Source organism: Pseudochaenichthys georgianus, chromosome 22, assembly GCF_902827115.2.
Source record: "Pseudochaenichthys georgianus chromosome 22, fPseGeo1.2, whole genome shotgun sequence".
Taxonomy (NCBI): Eukaryota; Metazoa; Chordata; class Actinopteri; order Perciformes; family Channichthyidae; genus Pseudochaenichthys; species Pseudochaenichthys georgianus.
The window spans coordinates 6,831,764-6,851,507 of NC_047524.1; the positions used below are offsets into that span (position 1 = coordinate 6,831,764).

At 39.6% G+C, this 19,744-nt stretch overlaps 1 protein-coding gene across 5 annotated transcripts in view; it reads right to left on the minus strand.

Annotated features, from left to right (window-relative positions):
- Nucleotides 1–19,744, minus strand: part of larp1b (La ribonucleoprotein 1B) — a 35,625-nt gene that overhangs the window by 5,269 nt on the left and 10,612 nt on the right. For 4 of the 5 annotated variants that reach the window (XM_034110818.2, XM_034110816.2, XM_034110814.2 and 1 more), the window contains 9 exons: nucleotides 16,448–16,592; nucleotides 14,762–14,939; nucleotides 12,491–12,654; nucleotides 11,707–12,066; nucleotides 3,863–3,974; nucleotides 3,360–3,529; nucleotides 2,182–2,288; nucleotides 1,040–1,200; nucleotides 214–358 (listed from right to left, as the gene is read on the minus strand). In XM_034110818.2, coding sequence (XP_033966709.1) covers nucleotides 214–358; nucleotides 1,040–1,200; nucleotides 2,182–2,288; nucleotides 3,360–3,529; nucleotides 3,863–3,974; nucleotides 11,707–12,066; nucleotides 12,491–12,654; nucleotides 14,762–14,939; nucleotides 16,448–16,592 — 1,542 coding nt within the window. The remainder of the gene's footprint in view (nucleotides 1–213; nucleotides 359–1,039; nucleotides 1,201–2,181; nucleotides 2,289–3,359; nucleotides 3,530–3,862; nucleotides 3,975–11,706; nucleotides 12,067–12,490; nucleotides 12,655–14,761; nucleotides 14,940–16,447; nucleotides 16,593–19,744) is intronic. The other variant, XM_034110815.2, reaches the window with a different exon arrangement.

Genomic DNA, 19,744 nt, shown 5'->3' on the forward strand with positions numbered 1-19,744 from the left:
GGCTAGTTCCGGCTCAGGGCTACTTTTTCACCTTTTGTCTGGCCCTCAAATCGAGGTTCTTACCGGGCTGAATATGCTATGCTAGTGACGTAAACACTCTCCTGCTGAATGATCAGAGAGAATTTTCTACTGAACTTCAAACTATGGATTTGTACTTTATACAACACCGATCACAACTATCCCTTTAACATTTAAACATCTATACATTCTCACCTGTAGTTGTCTTTGGCATCTTCCAGAGCATGCAGTTTGAACTCCTCATACATCTTCTTGTTAAAGTTGTCCCTCAGGAAGAAGGACCAGAACCTGAACAGCGTGTTCATCTCCCCCGACTGACCGACCCCCAGACGCTTCCTCTCTGCAAAAACATCGATTCAGTCACCGGAGAGCACAGAGAAAAAGCCACGTCTTCAATACACAGGCGGTCACTAGATGATCACGATCACCAGTACATGTGGTGATCATCGGAGTCTGGAAACTGCTTTCAAAAAAAATGCTTAAACCCAATCTATACACTGTATCTGGTCTTCTTTATTTGTATTTATAACTATACATATGTGTTTTTTCCCCCTTTGAAGCACTTAACTTTGATTAAAAAAAAAGGTGATTACTTACAAGATGCTACATAAACTCAATTTCTTTCTAGGTACTATATTCATTTACTTACTATGGTCACATATACACTAACTTAGTAATGGTCATACTATAACTTACTTAGTGGCTAGGTCATACATACACTTACCTACTAGGTCATATATAGCCTCACTTATTTACTTACTAAGTCACCTATAAACGTACTTCCATAGTTACTTATTAATATATACACTTACCGACTTACATATACACTTACCGACTTACTAATATACACACTTAAAGACTTACTTACTAATATACACACTTACCTACTTACTTACTTACTTACTAGGTAGTATATACAGTAACTTACTTAATTACAATAAATACACATATAATACATTTAATGCTCGTTCAGTGTAAACCTTCCTAAACGTGAGAGCATGTGAGGGAGTTTGTCCCGTACCATTAAGACACCGGCGGAGGTACTTGTGGTATCCCTGCTGAGTGAAGCCGTTGTCCCGCAGCAGATCGTGGGATGGATGCCAGAATTTGGGCAGAGAGTGGGGGGTGCAGCCGTAACTTCCTGTCAGCGGAGCCCCTTCTGACGGGGAGGCGTTGGAGCTGCTGCAAGAGAAGGAACGGAGACGTTTCAGTGACATAGTTTATACTCTAGGATTGCTCTTATGTCAACTTTATTAGTCTCACTTCTCTAATCTATCAAGGCTTATTGTTGTTTATTGTTTTATTAAACCGGACTATTTATTACCCTGTAGTCAACACCAGCTGACATGCATTATGACTATTTTTATTATTTTACTGATGTGTGTTTAAGATAGCTTACTCTTGCCTCTTTTACCTGATATGCCCCTTTCGCTGTAACACTGAACACTTTCAGGAATTCTGAGTCAGATTAATCAATAGGTCGACTGGGATGAAGTTGTTAGTCATTTTTAAAGAGGATAGCAAAATATATTTACAATTTCTAGTAGGGCTGCTCGATTATGGCAAAAATCATATTCTCGATTATTTGGGTCAATAATTGATATCACGATTATTAAAAACGATTAGACATTTACTTTGAAAACATCAATTTATTGGAAAAATGTGAAGAGTATGTTTTTAACAGTTGATTACCCTGAACTTTAAGTATAATTCAACTGAAATACCAACAAAAAAAATATTTGTATTTCGATTATGTTGTTTTCATAATCGTTGCAAGCCAAAATCGTAATTGCGATTAAAATACGATTAATTGAGCAGCCCTAATTTCTAGCCCTTAAAACATGAGGATTAGGTGCCCTTCTATCTTTTCTATGATTGTAAATTGAATATTTGTAGGTTTTTGACAACACAAGACTATCCTGTGATAACTGAACATGAAAAATATGTTAGGAAATCATTACAAGGCGTTAAATATTAAAAGTCTTTATCTATTTTAAAATAAATAACCATTATCTTCCCGAATTAAGAGGTAATATTGGTATATTGTCAAAGAAAACCTGATATTGTGATGATAAGGTCACAGTCAAAGAAACAGGTTTATAAGGTTAACATCCGCTACAGTTCAGCATCTTTACAGTGGTGTAGGAAAACGAGTAGTGGGACCTGATGGACGCAGAGCGGGGCCGGTGCTCCCGGGAGTCCATCACCCAGCCGATGTGAGCTTCCTGAGGCGGGTTCGAACTGTGGCGAGTCTTCTTCTTCCTCGGCGTCTGCTCCAGGGAAAAGAGATTCATGTGTTGCAAAGAAATGTTTACTAAGACGGGACATCATTTCTAATCTTTCAGCTACAGAATGTCTTCTGATAACTGGGATTCTGAGACGCATGTCAAGTTGAGTTGGCATTATTGATGGTTTGTTATAATTTAGAGACAGATAAAACAAATGCTTTATTATTATTATTATTATTAGGGCAAGACCTCTTTTATGCACATACTCAAAGTGGTGCAGAAGCCTCAGCCATTTTAATTCCGGTATTTCATTTAACCCCTTTTTGCTCTTATATGGGCGGGAGTGGAAGAGGGTAAGGCATTTTTGTCTCCTTATGTAAGTTGACTGCTCATACTTGGTATTTAAAATAATGAAACGAGCCCTTCAAACTCCGCCTGATTCTTGTGGAAACAGCGAAGTATTTGCAAATGTTGTCTGACCCTTTGTAATCATGTAAACAAACACATGTGAAACAGATAACTGGTCGGCAGTGTGTGCCAGGAGGGATATGCAAAGAGAGAGAGTCTGTAGTCTGATGTCAGAACTACACAAACAAAAGCTGTGAAATATAAATTGGATAGCATGGAAGTATTGTCAACAGGCTTTAAACTGGAATAATTTGATGAATAGTTGGACTTCATCATGGAGCAAATTTCCCTAACAATAGTGCCAATTCCATGTTTCACAATAAGTTGACTCGATGTGTATAAACAAAAACATTGCTGCCGTATTTATGCCTGATTAGATGTCATTAGTGTGTTGATGGAGCAGCTACAATGTTAGAATAGCCCTGATCGATCCCAACTCCTTTCAGGAAGCAAATATTTAAATGTTTTTTGCTTGTCCATTGCGGAAAGAGACTTGAAGAAGTGTTTAATTCAGACTTTGGCAACATTTTGTTCAATTTATTGCAATTAAATAACAGCAAAAACTGTTTAATTTGGGTTAAATCCTCATTAATAAAACAGATACCGTAAGCCAAAGTTAAGCGAGGAAATGTTCCTGCCGATTTGTATGAACACGGCATTACATCCAAGATCTCCGACCGCAACACTTGGAGAGAGAGATCTGACCTGTCCGTCAATGGTGCCGCTCTCCTTCATGACGGGGTAGAAGCGAGGCGTCTTGCTGGGGTCCTGGCGCCCGGGGGTGCGAGGCGTTTTGGGGGTGCGGGGTTGGTGAGCGACGGGTGACTCTGGGACCGTTGCAGGAAGAGATCGAGCCATCTCTGCTCCACTGTCCACTGAGAACACAGCGTTCACACACACAATAAAAACATTAATATATTTCTTCCCATGGTCATGCATGTGAGGCCCTATTCATTACATTACAAAGACCAAACGCGCTATAGTTTAAGACTGATTGAAGTCAATAGCTGTTACAACACTAATATTATCGATAATGAGGACTACCAGGTCTTCGGCATCATTTGGCTAACATGCTAAGCATGCAGGGGTTTAACTTAAGCAAATATGTCAGAATGTTAATAAACAACAACAATTAATAGTTATTAAACACTAGTTAAATAAATATTATATGTGTGGTTAAAATACAGCTAGCACATCCACAAACCCACCTGGCAACAGAGGAGGCGAGATGTCCTGATTCGGCTCGACGGGCACTTTGGGGGCGAGAGTTTCAAACTCGTCTTTGCTGATGACGTTCAGCTTCTTAAAGCTCTCCACTTCCTGCAGGGGGACACACAGAAACACAATCCATGAATCTGCAAAACTAGTTGAAGCTAAAGCACCTGGAAAAACTGAGTCCACATGAAATACCTTATTTAATTCTAACTATTCCATTAAAAAACATCTGTAAATGCACCCATGTTGTGTTTTTTTTTTTTAAATAATATTCTTTTAGTGGTGAAAAATAATATTAATTAAATGCTGTAGTTTGAAACCAACAGAAAGGTAAATGTATTTGAGAGACCAAAAAGCTTTATTTTATTAAACTGAGTTAATAATAAGTGTTAATGCTGATAAACTCCAAATTGAACTCTATTATTGGTCTATTCTATTACATGATGTCATTAACAAGTACGAGTAACATAACGGACACTCTCACTATTCCTGGACTGCAGTCAGATCATTAACTAATAATATTATCCCCTCTCAGTTACAGTGTATACTGATAACAACGCTTGTGTGACACTCAGCAGATGTGCCGCACTTTGAACAACACGTCAGCGTCTGAAAGAGAATCCAGGTGACCTTCCTCTGTGTGTTCAGGCGTGACATTTCCCACATGTGGCGACATCAGTCCCAACCTTTGACCCGGAAAACGAGCCGACAAAAAAAAAGACATAATTCTTATATTTTGTGCAAACAGACATTTCCTAGCATGCAATTTAAAACCCTTGATATATATGCATAGACTTCTTGTATCACATTTTCTCTGGAGACTTTAGATAAAGCGGACTTTTAGTAAGTAAAACATAATAACATTATTAGTTACATTTTAAACACCAAGTGTGCAAAACAGATGTATATTAATCAATAAACATCTGTTCTGGTGTGGTTGACTTTTCATGAAATAAACCCTTAATTTGTATTACATTTTAAGGTAACGTCAAATCCCTGAACTAACGCTCGCCTTTCACTTAATAATAATAATAATAGCGCCTCACTTTAAAGTTTAAAAAAAAGAAACTGAGATATTAAGATATTATTAATTACTTCAGCAAATAAACAATGGCTATTAAACCTACTATCTTACTACCTATTTATTTATGTTGTATGTGTATCCCATGTTCTCTCACATAATATAATCACAAATGTATTTAAATAAGAATAACATAATGCGTATTACTGTTTATGTGTGTAATTGCATTTATAAGACTTATCTAACATTAGATTTTGAATCACCTGATTTATTTGACTTTTACTCAGTAAATATTGTACCAGTGAGATGACAAAGCAATACTGAATACTGATCCCAGATCATTTAAAGTATTGCCAAGTAAATGTCTATTTAAATAAGATAAGATAACGCAGTGTAACCTGTAGACCGTGTTTAGAGACAGCTCCCCCTCGGGAAGCAGCTGCGAGACACTCTTCAGTCCGCAGCTCGCAGAGTGAGGGGGCGATAAATTGTAGTTTATTTCTGTCCCGCTCCACAGCGAGAGATTTAACAGCTCTGTCACAAAGTCTTTAAGTCAGAGCGATCGGAGCGAAGCTTGAGGGAGGCGTCTGAAACTTTAAACTGTGCAGAGAACAGCCAAACTGCGACCTTTGTGTGTCTTTATGAATAATGATTTAACTGTTTTTACTGACTGTGTCTTAACAGTCAGTAAAAACGTAACTGTGGCCAAAGAACAGAAGAGTAAAAAACATCGAGATAAAACATTTCACCGATCAGAATCAACTGTTATATCGCAAAATGATGTTTAATAATGATTCTACATTTATATGTGATACCTTCTTCTGAGTGTCTTTATGGCATTCAAGTTTTGATTTGATGTTTTTTGCTTTTAGCTGCTCTCTTTTTCTCTAAAGCGCTTGTCAACATTTTAATCAAAGTTGTTTATACATTTTACTAAATGTAGTATTTACAAGTTTATTATTTGCATTATCTCCATAATATTAAATATTATTCCGATCGATCCCTATCCGTATTGGTATCTAAGTCTTATCCTCAGGGAATAAAGCACATGTTCATTTGTGCTCAACAGTAATGAATGTGTAGATGTTTCTTAATATGAATAGTAGCTTTACCGCTGCATGATGTGTAAAACCGAAGATATTCTATAAGTCAAAAATAGCACATTTTAGATAGTAGGATATTTATTTGGCAAAATCTTTGGAATAAAAAAGAGCTTTAAGTTTCCATGATAATTTGTAAGAACTGTTTTTATATTGATGCAATATTGGTGAGAGTTCAATCTGAATAAGGCTTCAGGAAAACATTTAAGTCAAGACTATCTGAATGAAAATTTAACAGAATTTAGAAATATTTAGTCCAGAAGAGATTTTGAATGGGTCTTCAAAAGGTTATACAATAAACACAACCTGTATTAGACTACAGACAACTTCAATCATCCCCATGCCACAAATATAAGTTTAAATTAAGATATTTCAGCTTTCTTGAACAAGCTTTAAAATTGGTTATGTTATTCAAAGTTAAAGTTTTAATTTTTTTATTTATAGAAGGACCAAGCATACAAAAACATTAATCTCAGCAAAGAGAAGAGATGCAGATATAGATATATATAGATATGCCAGATTATAGCCAATAGCTCATTTCCATCTGTGGTCCTTAAAGTTTAAAGTTAAAGTTGCATTACGACAACAGTAAAGAAAGACCATCTTAAAATTCAGTTTCATTCAACTTGAACAATAAGAAAGGAGAACACTAAATAATTAAACTGGGCCTCAGTGTGTGTCTGTCTCCTGTAGCTGAGCTGTTTATGTGTTCGTCTGTAACTCTGCACAGAGTGATCCCTCTGACTCACTGATGATGAAATAAACAAGGAATTCACTGGTGAACGACATGTCAGCAAATTCAATAACAGGAAGTGAATCATTTTTCCAAGGCCGGGCAGCTGGACACAAAAAAGGTACCCTCCATTTTCTCCGAGGCACTCTTGAGCCTCCCTCTTTTTCCGACATGTAGTGATTTTCAACTAAAATAACTATCTTTGGAAAAGCTTTGTTCACTAATAGTAAAGATACAAATACCAAATAAATCAACTAATTATAAAAAAGGCATGCATGACCTTCCTTTTTCTAACGGAGCAAGTCAATTCATCCCATATAAGGTGGTTGTGGTAAAAATATATATCTATGTGAAACATGTATTTCTCTTTAAAGTGAACTGAATCTAAAGACATGTGCTTATTTGGCTTCTATATGTTATTCAGGGTTCATACACAAAAATCACCAATGATTTTCAATGATTTTCCATGACTTCTCAATGACCTTTACCTCATTTTTCATGACCAAAAAAAATTACCACTGTTTTTTTTTTAAACATGGAACAGGAAAATAAGGTCTGCATATATATATATATATATAAACATGTTGTGCCTATCAAATCAAATAGTAGGCTTACTAGCTTCTACACGCTAAAGCAACTGTAGTCAGGGAGGCAAACTCATCAGGTATGAAAAAGGTGACAAGGATCCGAGCCCCCCCACCCCACGGAATATCGGCTTTAAAATGAGGAATAACAGGATTTTAGCAACGTCAGAACAACTAAAGCAGCAGTGTCAATAATAACAGAAACGCCAAAGAGTCACATCTAATAGAAATATATAAAAACATTTATTTTAATTGTGTAGCAGTCAGTTTATAATTTTGGCAGTACTGTTGAGCATTTTGAAAATTTATTTGCATGCCTCTGTGCAAGGCTGAGTCTTTCTATCTTTATAGCCACTGGTGTAAAGTAACTAAGTTTATAAACTCAAAAGTACTATACGTGGGTACAATTTGAGATACTTGTACTTTATTTAAGTATTTCAATGTTTTGCTACTTTGTTCTTCTTCTCCTCTACAGTTCAGAGGTACATGGTGTACTTCTACTCCTCTACAGTTCAGAGGTACATGGTGTACTTTTCCTCCTCTACATGTATTTAATCCCTTTAGTTACTTTACAGATCTGGATGAATGATGTGAAATATAACCAAGTGTTGAATCAGACTTTAGTTCCACCTGGAGTAAATCCACCAGCTACCCTGCAGTCTACAAATTCATTCAAACTAGCTGCACCTTTACCAGCTTTGAGAACACTTTCATGATCAATCATTATAAAACATATCATATATATTATTCTGAAATGGACCAATCTGCACAACGACTACTTTTACTGTCGCTACTTTAACTATATTTTGATGATAATACTTTTGTACTTTGACTTGAGTAACATTTTGAATGCAGGACTTTTACTGTAACAGAGTATTCCTACACTCTGGTACTTCTACTTTTACTCAAGTACAAGATCTGAGTACTTCTACATTTACTCAAGTACAAGATCTGAGTACTTCTACTTTTACTCAAGTACAAGATCTGAGTACTTTACTTTTATTAAGATCTGAGTACTTCCACTTCTACTAAAGTACAAGATCTGAGTACTTCTACTCGAGTACAAGATCTGAGTACTTCTATTTTTACTCAAGTACAACATCTGAGTACTATACTTTTATTAAGTACAATATCTGAGTACTTCCACTTCTACTAAAGTACAAGATCTGAGTACTTCTACTAAAGTACAAGATCTGAGTACTTCTACTAAAGTACAAGATCTGAGTACTTCTACTTTTACTCAAGTACAACATCTGAGTACTATACTTTTATTAAGTACAATATCTGAGTACTTCCACTTCCACTAAAGTACAAGATCTGAGTGCTTCTACTTTTACTCAAGTACAAGACCTGAGTACTTCTACTTTTACTCAAGTACAAGATCTGAGTACTTCTACTTTTAAGAACAACATCTGAGTACTTCTACTAAAGTACAAGATCTGAGTACTTCTACTCGAGTACAAGATCTGAGTACTTTTACTTATCTGAGTACTTCTACTTTAACTCAAGTACAAGATCTGAGTGCTTCTACTTTTACTCAAGTACAAGACCTGAGTACTTCTACTTTTACTCAAGTACAAGATCTGAGTACTTCTACTTTTAAGAACAACATCTGAGTACTTCTACTAAAGTACAAGATCTGAGTACTTCTACTTTTACTCTAGCACAATATCTATACTTATACCACCTCCGTTTATAGCCTATGAAAAAAACTATTAGAAAACGAAGGCTAAAGCTAACGTTAGCAGATAGTGGCAATGTATGCTAGCTAGCTAGCTCAACGATTCCTTAAATGATATTCACGCTCTGCCGCTCTGCACACCTGAACAGCCCGTTCTAACAGCTGTTCACCAGCGGCTCAGTCTGTGCTACAGTGACTCCGCAGTTAACGAACGCACCGTAGCTAATGGAGCTGACCCTCATCCCGGAGCAGCAGAGTTCAGCCGACAGGCAGGAAGACTCGAGCACACAGCTCGCGCTTCATATATTAAAAGATAACACCATGCGCGTCATGATGGCACATAACAGCTCGCGACCGCAGATTATTTCGGCGATTAGATAAAATGTAAATTATATTTGACGCAACTTTAGTTACATTTCCATGACTTTTCCAAAACTTTGGGAAAAATATTGTTTTCCATAACTTTTCCAGGGCCTGGAATTTGCATTTTGAATTTCCATGACTTTTCAATGACCGTACGAAGCCTGGTTATTCATTAAATATAATGTGCTTATTAGGGCTGTCAGTCGATTAAAATATTTAATCGCATGATGTCCATACTATATGTAATCGTAAATTAATCGCACATTTCTTATCTGTTCTAAATGTACCTTAGAGGAATATTTGTAATACTCTTATCAAATATGCTTTATGCAAATGTTTGTTTATTATCATTGGAACAATGACAAATATTCTCCTGAATATTCTCAACACAACAACCTGGAACCTCTCTCTCTCAACTCTGTGTACCGGTACTTCTTTGCACTGAGCCAGTTGCTCAAACAGACACGCCTGTTTACAGTTGTCGGCGAAATCCCGCTCCTCTGTCTTCATCTTCAGTCAAAGCATGAGACTGAAGTTCCCACTGTGGGTCAAAATAATGACTGATGTGCAGTCGACACGTTGGATGTGATCCGAATTATCTAACGCAGCCCCTCGTCCTCCACAATGTTAAGCTGTAGCCACCCATTTAGCTATCGCTGTTGTTGTCCAGGCGTCTCCCCGGCAAACTTTCAAGCGTGGTCTGCCGCAAGCGAGCGGCAGGAGCGGGGCTTTCAGCATCAGGTGTGAGCTGGGCTTGATGTTTAAAACAACTTTTTTTGTATCCATATCTTTCGCCAGCTTCTGTGAAGAGTCTTAATGTTCAGTCCAGCGTGTTCAGACATGAGGTTGGTCTACATGTGTTCATCTGTCACATCTGTTCTCTAGCTCTCCACGAAGACCTGCTCAGACACGTCTGTTCCCCTAAACTGCTTTATTTTAATTAGCTGTCAATCAAAAGAGGGATTTACACACTTTAAAGGTCAAATACTTGGATTTGGTTGTTTAAACTTTAACCTCATTAAAGGTGGATCCTTAACCCAGAACAAGTTTATAATAATACTGGGTTCAAGTTGTTCTTAAGGACACAGGAAATATGAATATGTCACCTTTAAATGGCCAAAGAACAGAAGAGTAAAAAACAGCGAGATAAAACATTTCACCGATCCGAATCAACTGTAATATCGCAAAATGCAAAATTATGTTTGATAATGATTCTACATTTATATGTGATACCTTCTTCTGAGTGTCTTTATGGCATTCAAGTTTTTATTTTTTAGCTGCTCTCTTTTTCACTAAAGTTCTTGTCAACATGTTAATCAAAGTGCTTTATACATTTGACTATATAAAATGTAGTATTTACAAGTTTATTATTTTTATTATCTCCATAATATAAAATATTATTATATAAAATGTAGCTTTTTTTTGTCAGTTCTTTGTAAAAAAAATTATATATATATAAAAAAGGGATTTAGGAAATTCAAATAGTGGGAAATAACCAGTAGATTTAAAAACCCACATCTAATAGAGTGCCGCAGTGACGCGTCCTAAAACCCGGAAGTAAGTTTTTACCACTTCCGGTTCCTTCGACAAAAAGCAATGCAATCTCTCCATAGGATTTTGGGAAATAGCTGGAAATAAGGTCTCTGTTTGAAACACATTTAAGAGACAGATCACGTTTTGTTCTACGACATTAAATACATCAGCAGTGACCCCACTGGGGATTTCTGAAGAGTTTACGCATCTGAAAAACTATGGTTGTTACCAAGTGGCTGAATAGGACTACAGAAGTTGTCGAGGCCGTTTTACGTCATTACGCCGAACACGTAAATACTCCCGCTAAGTTTGTTTTTCCCCGTGTTCTGCTTGAAAGCAAGTAGGCCTACCTGCCTCCTGCAAACTGTTCAAACAAACACTTCAACTTGTACCATTTTGAATCTGTAGTTTTGAATATGGATCTTAAGTTGGCGTAACGTTGAAGCAGCGACCCTGCTGTAGTTCCTTTATAGCATAACGTTAGCATTTTGTTTCTGGCGACTAGATTTATGATTCGAAAATTATAAGAGTAGGGTAGACATGTGGAGATTATCCGGCTGAACCAAACGTGATTCGTCTCTTAAATGTGTCTCAACCACAGACCTTATTTCCAGCTATTTTCCAAAATCCTATGGAGAAATTGCATTGCTTTTTGTAGAGGAAACCGGAAGGAGTTTACTTCCGGGTTTTAGGACGCGTCACTGCGGCACTCTATAGCTGTAACCAAAATGTTCAGAAGCGCGCCAATTCATCGTTAGTCTGTAAAAAAGGAAAATGTAAGTTATTTTCTTCTAATTGTCCCTCCTGAGACACCATCCTCACCTTGACGCTCTCCACCTGCTCCTCCTCCTTCCACAGGTCCTGCTCGTAGTAGAACAGCCCGTCGTTGATGGCCTTGGCGATGTCGGTGGTGAACTTGGCTCGGGACTCGTGGTTCCCCGTCCGGTCTCCAGCGGGGTGCTTGCGGACGTGCGGGGGCGTCTGGGTGACGATGAGGATCTTGTTGACGTCCTGGTCGTCCATCTCGTAGTCCGAGTCATCCTCGTCTGACCAGTCGGTGAAACGGTTCTTCCTCGGCGCCATCTGCTCCATCTCCTCATCGAACAGGAAGTCCAGCTCCTCTTGGACGGGCGCGGCCTGCGGAGGAGCCTCTTGGCTGCATGGAGAAGCCTCGCTGCGCTCCTGCAAACACAGACAGAAACACACAGTGATTAACAAAAGGAACCGCAATAAACCGGATGGTTGGATGATGAAATTGAGAGTTAAATGTTTAACAATCAGTTTGATACTTTGAGGAAAAACATTTCAACTTCAGTGTTTTCGTGCAGAGAATGCAACTAGATTGGTGCAACGCTCACCACAAAAAAGCAATGAGACTTATGTTCCAAGATTCTGAATCGATTTAGAAAATAAAATAAAAATGCTTAAATATATCTGGATAACAGGCCATATCACTTTTTAGTTTTGATGTCACATAAGTTGCAGGCCGAAAGATGAGCGAGGACAAAAAACAAAGACATGAACAGGAGGTACATAGAAAGACAATGTTATGAGAAACGGAAGAAGGGATGATGGAAGGGATGAAAAATGGATGATCATTCGGTACCTTTCCAGAGGGCTGTCGGTGGCGTTTCTCCACCTGGATCCAGGCGTCGGGGTCGGGCGGGGGGGCGTCTTTGTCGGGGGGGGACTCCTGGCTGGAGGAGCTGGGTTCAGCAGAGTCCTGAGACTCAGAGGATTCGGGAGGATTCATCTTCTCAGGCGATGAAGCTGAAAGGTCCAAACACATCACAGTCACATCACACACCCAGACAACGTTCAGTTGAGCTTTGAAATCACACATCGCCCTGTCAGCTCACATTTAGCTACAGGAGGAGCTGAAGACTCAACACAGCACTGGATTCATGCTCATACAAATTGGTCTTTAAACTCCTTGCAGCAGGGAGGACAAGATGAACATCTCGATAGTTTTATTGTTTATGACACTTTGTATTTAAAATGTAAAGCATCCGGTTATTTAAATAAAACACACCGATGGCTAATATAGGACGACATTACATTTTAAGATAATGGTCTTATTTTGTCCGGCTCTAATGCTGCGTTCACACCGGACGCAATGCGAATATTCACTTCGCTCTAATCGCGTCGCTCTAGTCGCTCGAGTTTCACCGCGGCTGTCAGCTGTTTACTCGCATCATTCAAACAAGACTCGCTGGCTAGGGGGCTACAACTACAACAAAAATACAACATATTTTACCGTGATTTAATTGTAATACACGTTTCTAAATGATGCCGAAGTAACTACATACTGATACCGGTTAGTAAAAAACATGAATTATTGCTTTAACAAGTCTGCAGACAGACGGCAGGCGAAAATCCTTTTAAAAATCGTGTTTTCTGAATGGAGATCGGATCAATCAGGCTAAGCTAACGTTGTATATGCTCCGTCCACACTCATAACAACGGCCTACAGACATAAATAAACCAGCGACTGTATTCGCCATGACACAGACAGTCTGGTTTGTTCTTCTTTAACTTCTGTCCAGTTTCTGAACAGATATGAGGAGCTGTGATGTCTGTGTGCTAACTGCTAACGGCTAACGGCTGATGTTTTCTGGTTGAACGTCAGGCTGAGATCCTCACCGCTGATTGGCGACCGCGAGATCGCATCACGCGAATATGACGCTCGAGCGGTTGTCGCGGCCCCCCCCAAATCACCTCAATCGCGCCGCGGAATTCGCATCAACCGCTTCATGCTCCCCGTCGGAGTGAATTCGCGTCTGTCCGCGTCTCTGCATTGACTTTACATCGCTTGCTGCAGTTATGCCAAATTTGTCTTATTGTTTCACTGCTGTTTTTTATCAAGCGATGAATATTAATGTATATTGTGGGGACACAGTAGGAGATCTAAAATGCTTCCCTCAACATTTTTGAAGTATGTGAATAAATATTGCACCTATATTAAAAAGGTTGATAACCTCTCCTAAAACAGCTGGTCACTGTACTTTTTAATCAAACAACGGGGAGGAAATATTGCATTTGTTTGGGACTATTTTCAGCAGCGGATGAATCAACATCTGGTGCTCTAGTGAGTATTTGGGGATGCAGGAAGGTGTTTAAGTGATTAGGTCAAAAATAAACTGCAGTGTATTCATGGTAGTAAAGGAATTTGTCACCCACTGATGAAGAATAGCTCATTGATGTTTTGAGACAACAATGGAGCTCAATTCCACAGAGGAAGAAGATATAAAGGGCACACAGAGGGTGTTTCTCAATCTCGAGTAAAGCTGCTCCGGAGCCACTATACTACATACGAACATACTACGTCATCGAGTGCCGCCGAAGGACTGTTCCAATGTCCAGCATACTTGGAATTCTACCGAGCCCGGCGTACTTCGTTTGTAGAAATTTCGAGGCTGCACATGTGTAGACTCCGGTCTTAAAATCCCCACAATGCTTTGCGCACGGACCAATTTCCCCAAATCTGTGGCAGTAGATGTAAGATGCTCGCCTGTTCCGCTCTTCGTTTTCCGAATGCCAGGAAGTATTCTTGCCTCGCTTCTGAAGCAAGACGCTCGGAAGACATGTGCTACCAAGCAAGCGTACTCGACATTGAGAAACACCCAGTACATGTTTGACTTCTCCTTCAATCACCATGGCCTTTGACCCCTAACCCATCACAGTCCCCCTGCTTCCACTCCTACTGCTATTTATTAAATGTTTTACTTTATTATTTGTTTGTTTGTTTGTTCACCGACCATGTAAAGCGGCCTTGGGTCCCTTGTAAGGCGCTATACAAATTTCATCTATTATTATTAATCTTCACTTGGTGTCTTAAAAGAGAGAAGAAGAGGAAGAAGAAAAGTTGAATACTGACCGGAGTTGGTGGAGCTGAGGGTCTGACGGGGAACGAACTCGGGACAGTTGATGAGCTGGGAGAAGTCGGTGTGGGGGGATCCCACGGTGGCGGGGGTCGGGATGGGCCAATGCTCCGGGTCGATTTTACAGCGAATCTTACCGTCCACAATCTCCACCTCTTTACTGCCCTTCAGCGCCTGGAGGGGAATTTATTAGATATATTTGTTAGATTTATCAAAGCCAGTTTCATAATTTAAAAAATCAGATTGTGGCAAGATGCTTATTATTATTTCCTGAGCAACATGTCATGACATCGGTTTGGTTTCTGGTTTGTTTTCCAAATTGTCAATAACAATGATACTTAAATGTCATATTACGTTTTTTTGTTGACTTAATTAATTAATTAACTTTTCTTGATTTACACTAGCTCCATTTATAAGATCACGAGGGCAAATATCTAAGACACAAAACAGGCAAACAAGGAAAGCGATTTAACATAACAACCGATGTTTTTCATGTTTATTTTCTCCACAAATATTATTCTTTACCTAATTATGGTTTTAAATGTGAGGCCATGGTTCTCAGCAGGAAACCGATGGACTGTCCACTCCAAGTAGGGAATGAGTCCTTACCCCAAGTGAAGGAGTTCAAGTATCTCGGGGTCTTGTTCTCGAGTGAGGGAACAATGGAGCGTGAGATGGGCCGGAGAATCGGAGCAGCGGGAGCGGTACTGCAGTCGCTTTACCGCACCGTTGTGACGAAAAGGGAGCTGAGCCAGAAGGAAAAGCTCTCTGTCTACCGGGCCATTTTCGTTCCTACCCTCACCTATGGTCATGAAGGATGGGTCATGACCGAAAGAACGAGATCGCGGATACAAGCGGCCGAGATGGGTTTTCTCCGCAGGGTGGCTGGTGTCTCCCTTAGGGATAAGGTGAGAAGTTCGGTCATCAGGGAGGGACTCAGAGTTGAGCCGCTCCTCCTTCGCGCCGAAAGGAGCCAGTTGAGGTGGTTCGGGCACCTAGTTAGGATGCCACCTGGGCGCCTCCCTAGGGAGGTGTTCCAGGCACATCCAGCTGGGAAGAGACCAAGGGGTAGACCTAGGACCAGGTGGAGGGATTATATCTCTTCGCTGGCCTGGGAGCGCCTTGGGATCCCCCAGTCAGAGCTGGTTGATGTCGCCAGGGAAAAGAAAGTTTGGGGCTCTCTGCTGGAACTGCTACCCCCGCGACCCGACCACGGATAAGCGGGAGAAGATGGATGGATGGATGGTTTTAAATGTCAATTCAAAAGCAAATACACTAATAAAGACAGTTATCGTGAGATCTTTGTGTACTGAATACATTTACTCTGGAGCCAAACAGTGAGTCCTCTGTGACTAGACTCCGGGAGAGTTTCATCCCACAGGCCATAAGACTGTTAAACACTTTTGAAAGAACATACATAACATTCATCTATTTGCAACTCGCATATATCCTATATATCAATATTCCAATAACTGTATATAGACTATTCTGCACAGTAAATTCTTACTATTTTATCTGTTTTATTGTGTTACACTGTGCCTGTGACCTAAGATTTTCATTGTCATAACTACACTGTAGCTATGCACACATGAAAATAAAAGCCTTGAAACTAAATTGCACTTATCCTCAGAGTTAGAACTGAAAAACTTCACTACGGAGGGAGAAATAAAATGGTCCTTTACCTCCAGGATGAGGCTGACGTCGGTGGTGAGGGCCTGCACTCGGTGGAAGCTGGCGATGAGGGAGATGGGGAGGAAGCCCTGCACGTCCATCTTCCTCCTCAGGAAGAAGTCTCGCTCCAGGTTGTGGAGGCTGAAGTAGTATTCACTGCAAGAGGAGAAAGAGATGCATTCATTTACAAGATTGTGATATCATTAAAGTGTGAGCATAGTATTTACTTAATTAAACAAGCTCTTAATGAAGGTAGAGCAGCACTAAGATAAACATACTTGTAGCTGCCAACTGCAAAACAAGCGAAAGATAGACGATACTATGAGAGTCTTTCAAGCTCTACGTTGTTATTATTTACATAGTGTTTGTGATTGTTATATCACATGTATATAGTGACTGCTTTGCATTTTTTTGTGTTAAAGTCATTTGTTCTTGATGACCTATCATGCAATCTTTAGGCAATAGCATAGGCCTCAGATATATACAAATATATAAAAAAACATGACTATGAAGTGTTTTGCTCAAAATACCAAACGGATCACCCATTCTAGCCATGCCTCATATCCCTCTATTTTACTTCCAGTTTCAAAAGTGCTGATTTTGCATATAAAGCTTTAAAAAATTAAAAAAGGAGGGGTCTGAGCTCATGCGGGACCCGGCAGCTACTGTCTAAACTAAATACTGCCGTGATGAAATGCCATATCATGGATTATCAAGGATTATTTCTGAAACAGTCTGGAGCTCAAAGGCTTTCTCTCTTGCCGGTTATACCACAAGGTGAGTTCCTTTTCATTTCCTGCTTCTTCACACACATGCTCTCCAGTACAGGTTAGCTCTGAGTGTTAGCGATGCTAATGTAAACACCGACCATATTACGTCCAAAACAGTCGGGAATTGTTTCTGATAGCAACGTTTATGATAGGGCCGTGGGTCCACATTTCCGATATGACGTCATATCTGAAGCAAATCTGAAGCAAATCTGGATCAGCTCCGTTGTAGCTCCGTTTTTAGAGATTTGGGTACGGAGGAAAAGAGAGAAGGTTTTATTTTCTGACGCTGCGTGAGTTCCCTGACACATCGGGGACACATATTTATGTATACAAGACGTCAAAAAGTGCATTTTGCATGATAGATCCCCTTTAAATTAAGAAGATATATCAAACATTTTCTGGTTTTTATCTTCTTATTTTTGAGGATGGCTGCTTTTCTCATTTACTTAGACCCTCCAGAAAAACGCGATTCTGCGATCGCAGAATTTCCCGCATAATCAGCTAAATGGCGCAGATTTTTAAAAAGCCGCATATTTATCAAAAGGCCGCATAATCCCCGCATTTTTCCACACAAAGTTCAAAAAAAAAAGTTAACTCATCTTGACGTGAAGTGATGATGATGCGCGACGTCATCAGCTCGCGCATCACAGAAGGTAAACAACACCGTAGAGTGAACGTATGGAGCTCACACGATGAAAAATCTAATCCATCTCATTTACCGACGAACATTTCTGCTAAAGACCGGGCAAAACAGTACCCCGATGTCTTGCATGAAAGTGGGGGGAAACTATTCTGCACCCCGTGCAACTGTGTTGGAGCATAAGAGAACATCGACGGTGACGACCCACTTTGATTCATTCAAACATTCGAAAATGCTTTCTGCTGCTGCGGACAAGAAAGCCAAACAACTCGCGTTCACCGAGGCATCGACCTCCAAAACCCTTTCGAGGGCTACAAGAAACAAAGTGAGAAGCCTACAAGATTGAAGCTGGTCAGATAACGAACGAGTAAATGAAAACAGAATGAGGCGGAGAAGTGTGTGTGTGTGTGTGTGTGTGTGTGTGTGTGTGTGTGTGTGTGTGTGTGTGTGTGTGTGTGTGTGTGTGTGTGTGTGTGTGTGTGTGTGTGAGAGAGTGTGATTAAAATAGCCCAATTGCTTTTACAATAAATAAACATTGAATGTGTTTAATTGAATAGTAAAGGAGTTTAACGTTAGTGGCAGGTTGTGTGTGAGAGAGAATAAATAAATAAGACAGCCCAATATTTATTTTTTCCGCATATTTCACAACTTTCCGCATATTTTGCAACTTCCCGCAATTTCACCGCATAAAATCACATAAAACCCCGCATGTTTGATCGCATAATCAAGGATTTTTGCCCGCGTTTTTCTGGAGGGTCTATATACTTATACATTGTACATTTAAAAAATGTAGAATTTATTGACATTTGACAACTTTTTTCTGACATTTTATACCCTGAATCAAAAAATAATCAACTGATTTATAAATAATGAAAATATTTGTTGTTGTTGAGAATTTTAAAATCAACATCTGTTGTAGCACAATACAACAAATTATATTTTAATTTGAAAATATAAACACTATATTTTATGTTAACAAAAAGGAGTTTAAGTTCTGTAAGTGTTCATGTAGGCCACAATAAATGTATACTCTTCTGGCAGGCAAACCAAGACTGTGGGCTCTCCGGGTATCCCAGTTACCCCACTTAAAGTCACCACACACACACACCACACACTCTCTGTCTGTACGTGGCCTGCAGGCAGTGGTTGTTTGGTGGAGTAGTGCTGGCTGAGTGAGCAGCCTGAATAACGCTGAGGGAGACGAGAGAGGAGTAGACAAGAATATCCTCCCCCCCCCCTCACTGTATTTTCTTCTTCTTTTTTTACACTTCCTCGCTCAGCCATGCACATTATTCATCCCCTGTCCCTTTCGAAGCACTCAGACTATATTTAGGAGTCTACCTCACCACTCTGCTGCTGAAATGAGGCCAGCCTGTTAGACAGAGCAGAGGGCACATCGCCCCATGCAGGACAAACAGAGGAACTTCACGCCCTATAGAGGGTGTGTTTACTTATCAGTCACTGTCACTCTCACCTGCTGCTACACCCACCCACACAATCTCACATCTGCTGGTTAAAACTTAACTTTGAACACTTTCCATTTTGACCTTTTCTGCCATGTTTTCCCCACAGCCACAAAAATACCACGTCAACTACTAAGTGACGCATTTCAGCCGTTTACCATTTTATTTACAACTGAAATGAGTGCCACCACAGGCATTTTATTAGTATAAAAACCATTAATATTCCAATTATTTTCTCCATTACTAGTTTGCCAATAATTAATGAAAAATGTCCAGGGTGAAGTAAATCAGTAATGACAGAGGAGACTGTGAAGTCCACCATAGAAGGACCACTTTTGGACAAAATGTATTCTCCATTAAAAAGGCAGCTCATTGTGGAATAGCCTCCCAACTGAGATACGGGATTGTCCCACTCTCAATAGTTTTAACCTGTTT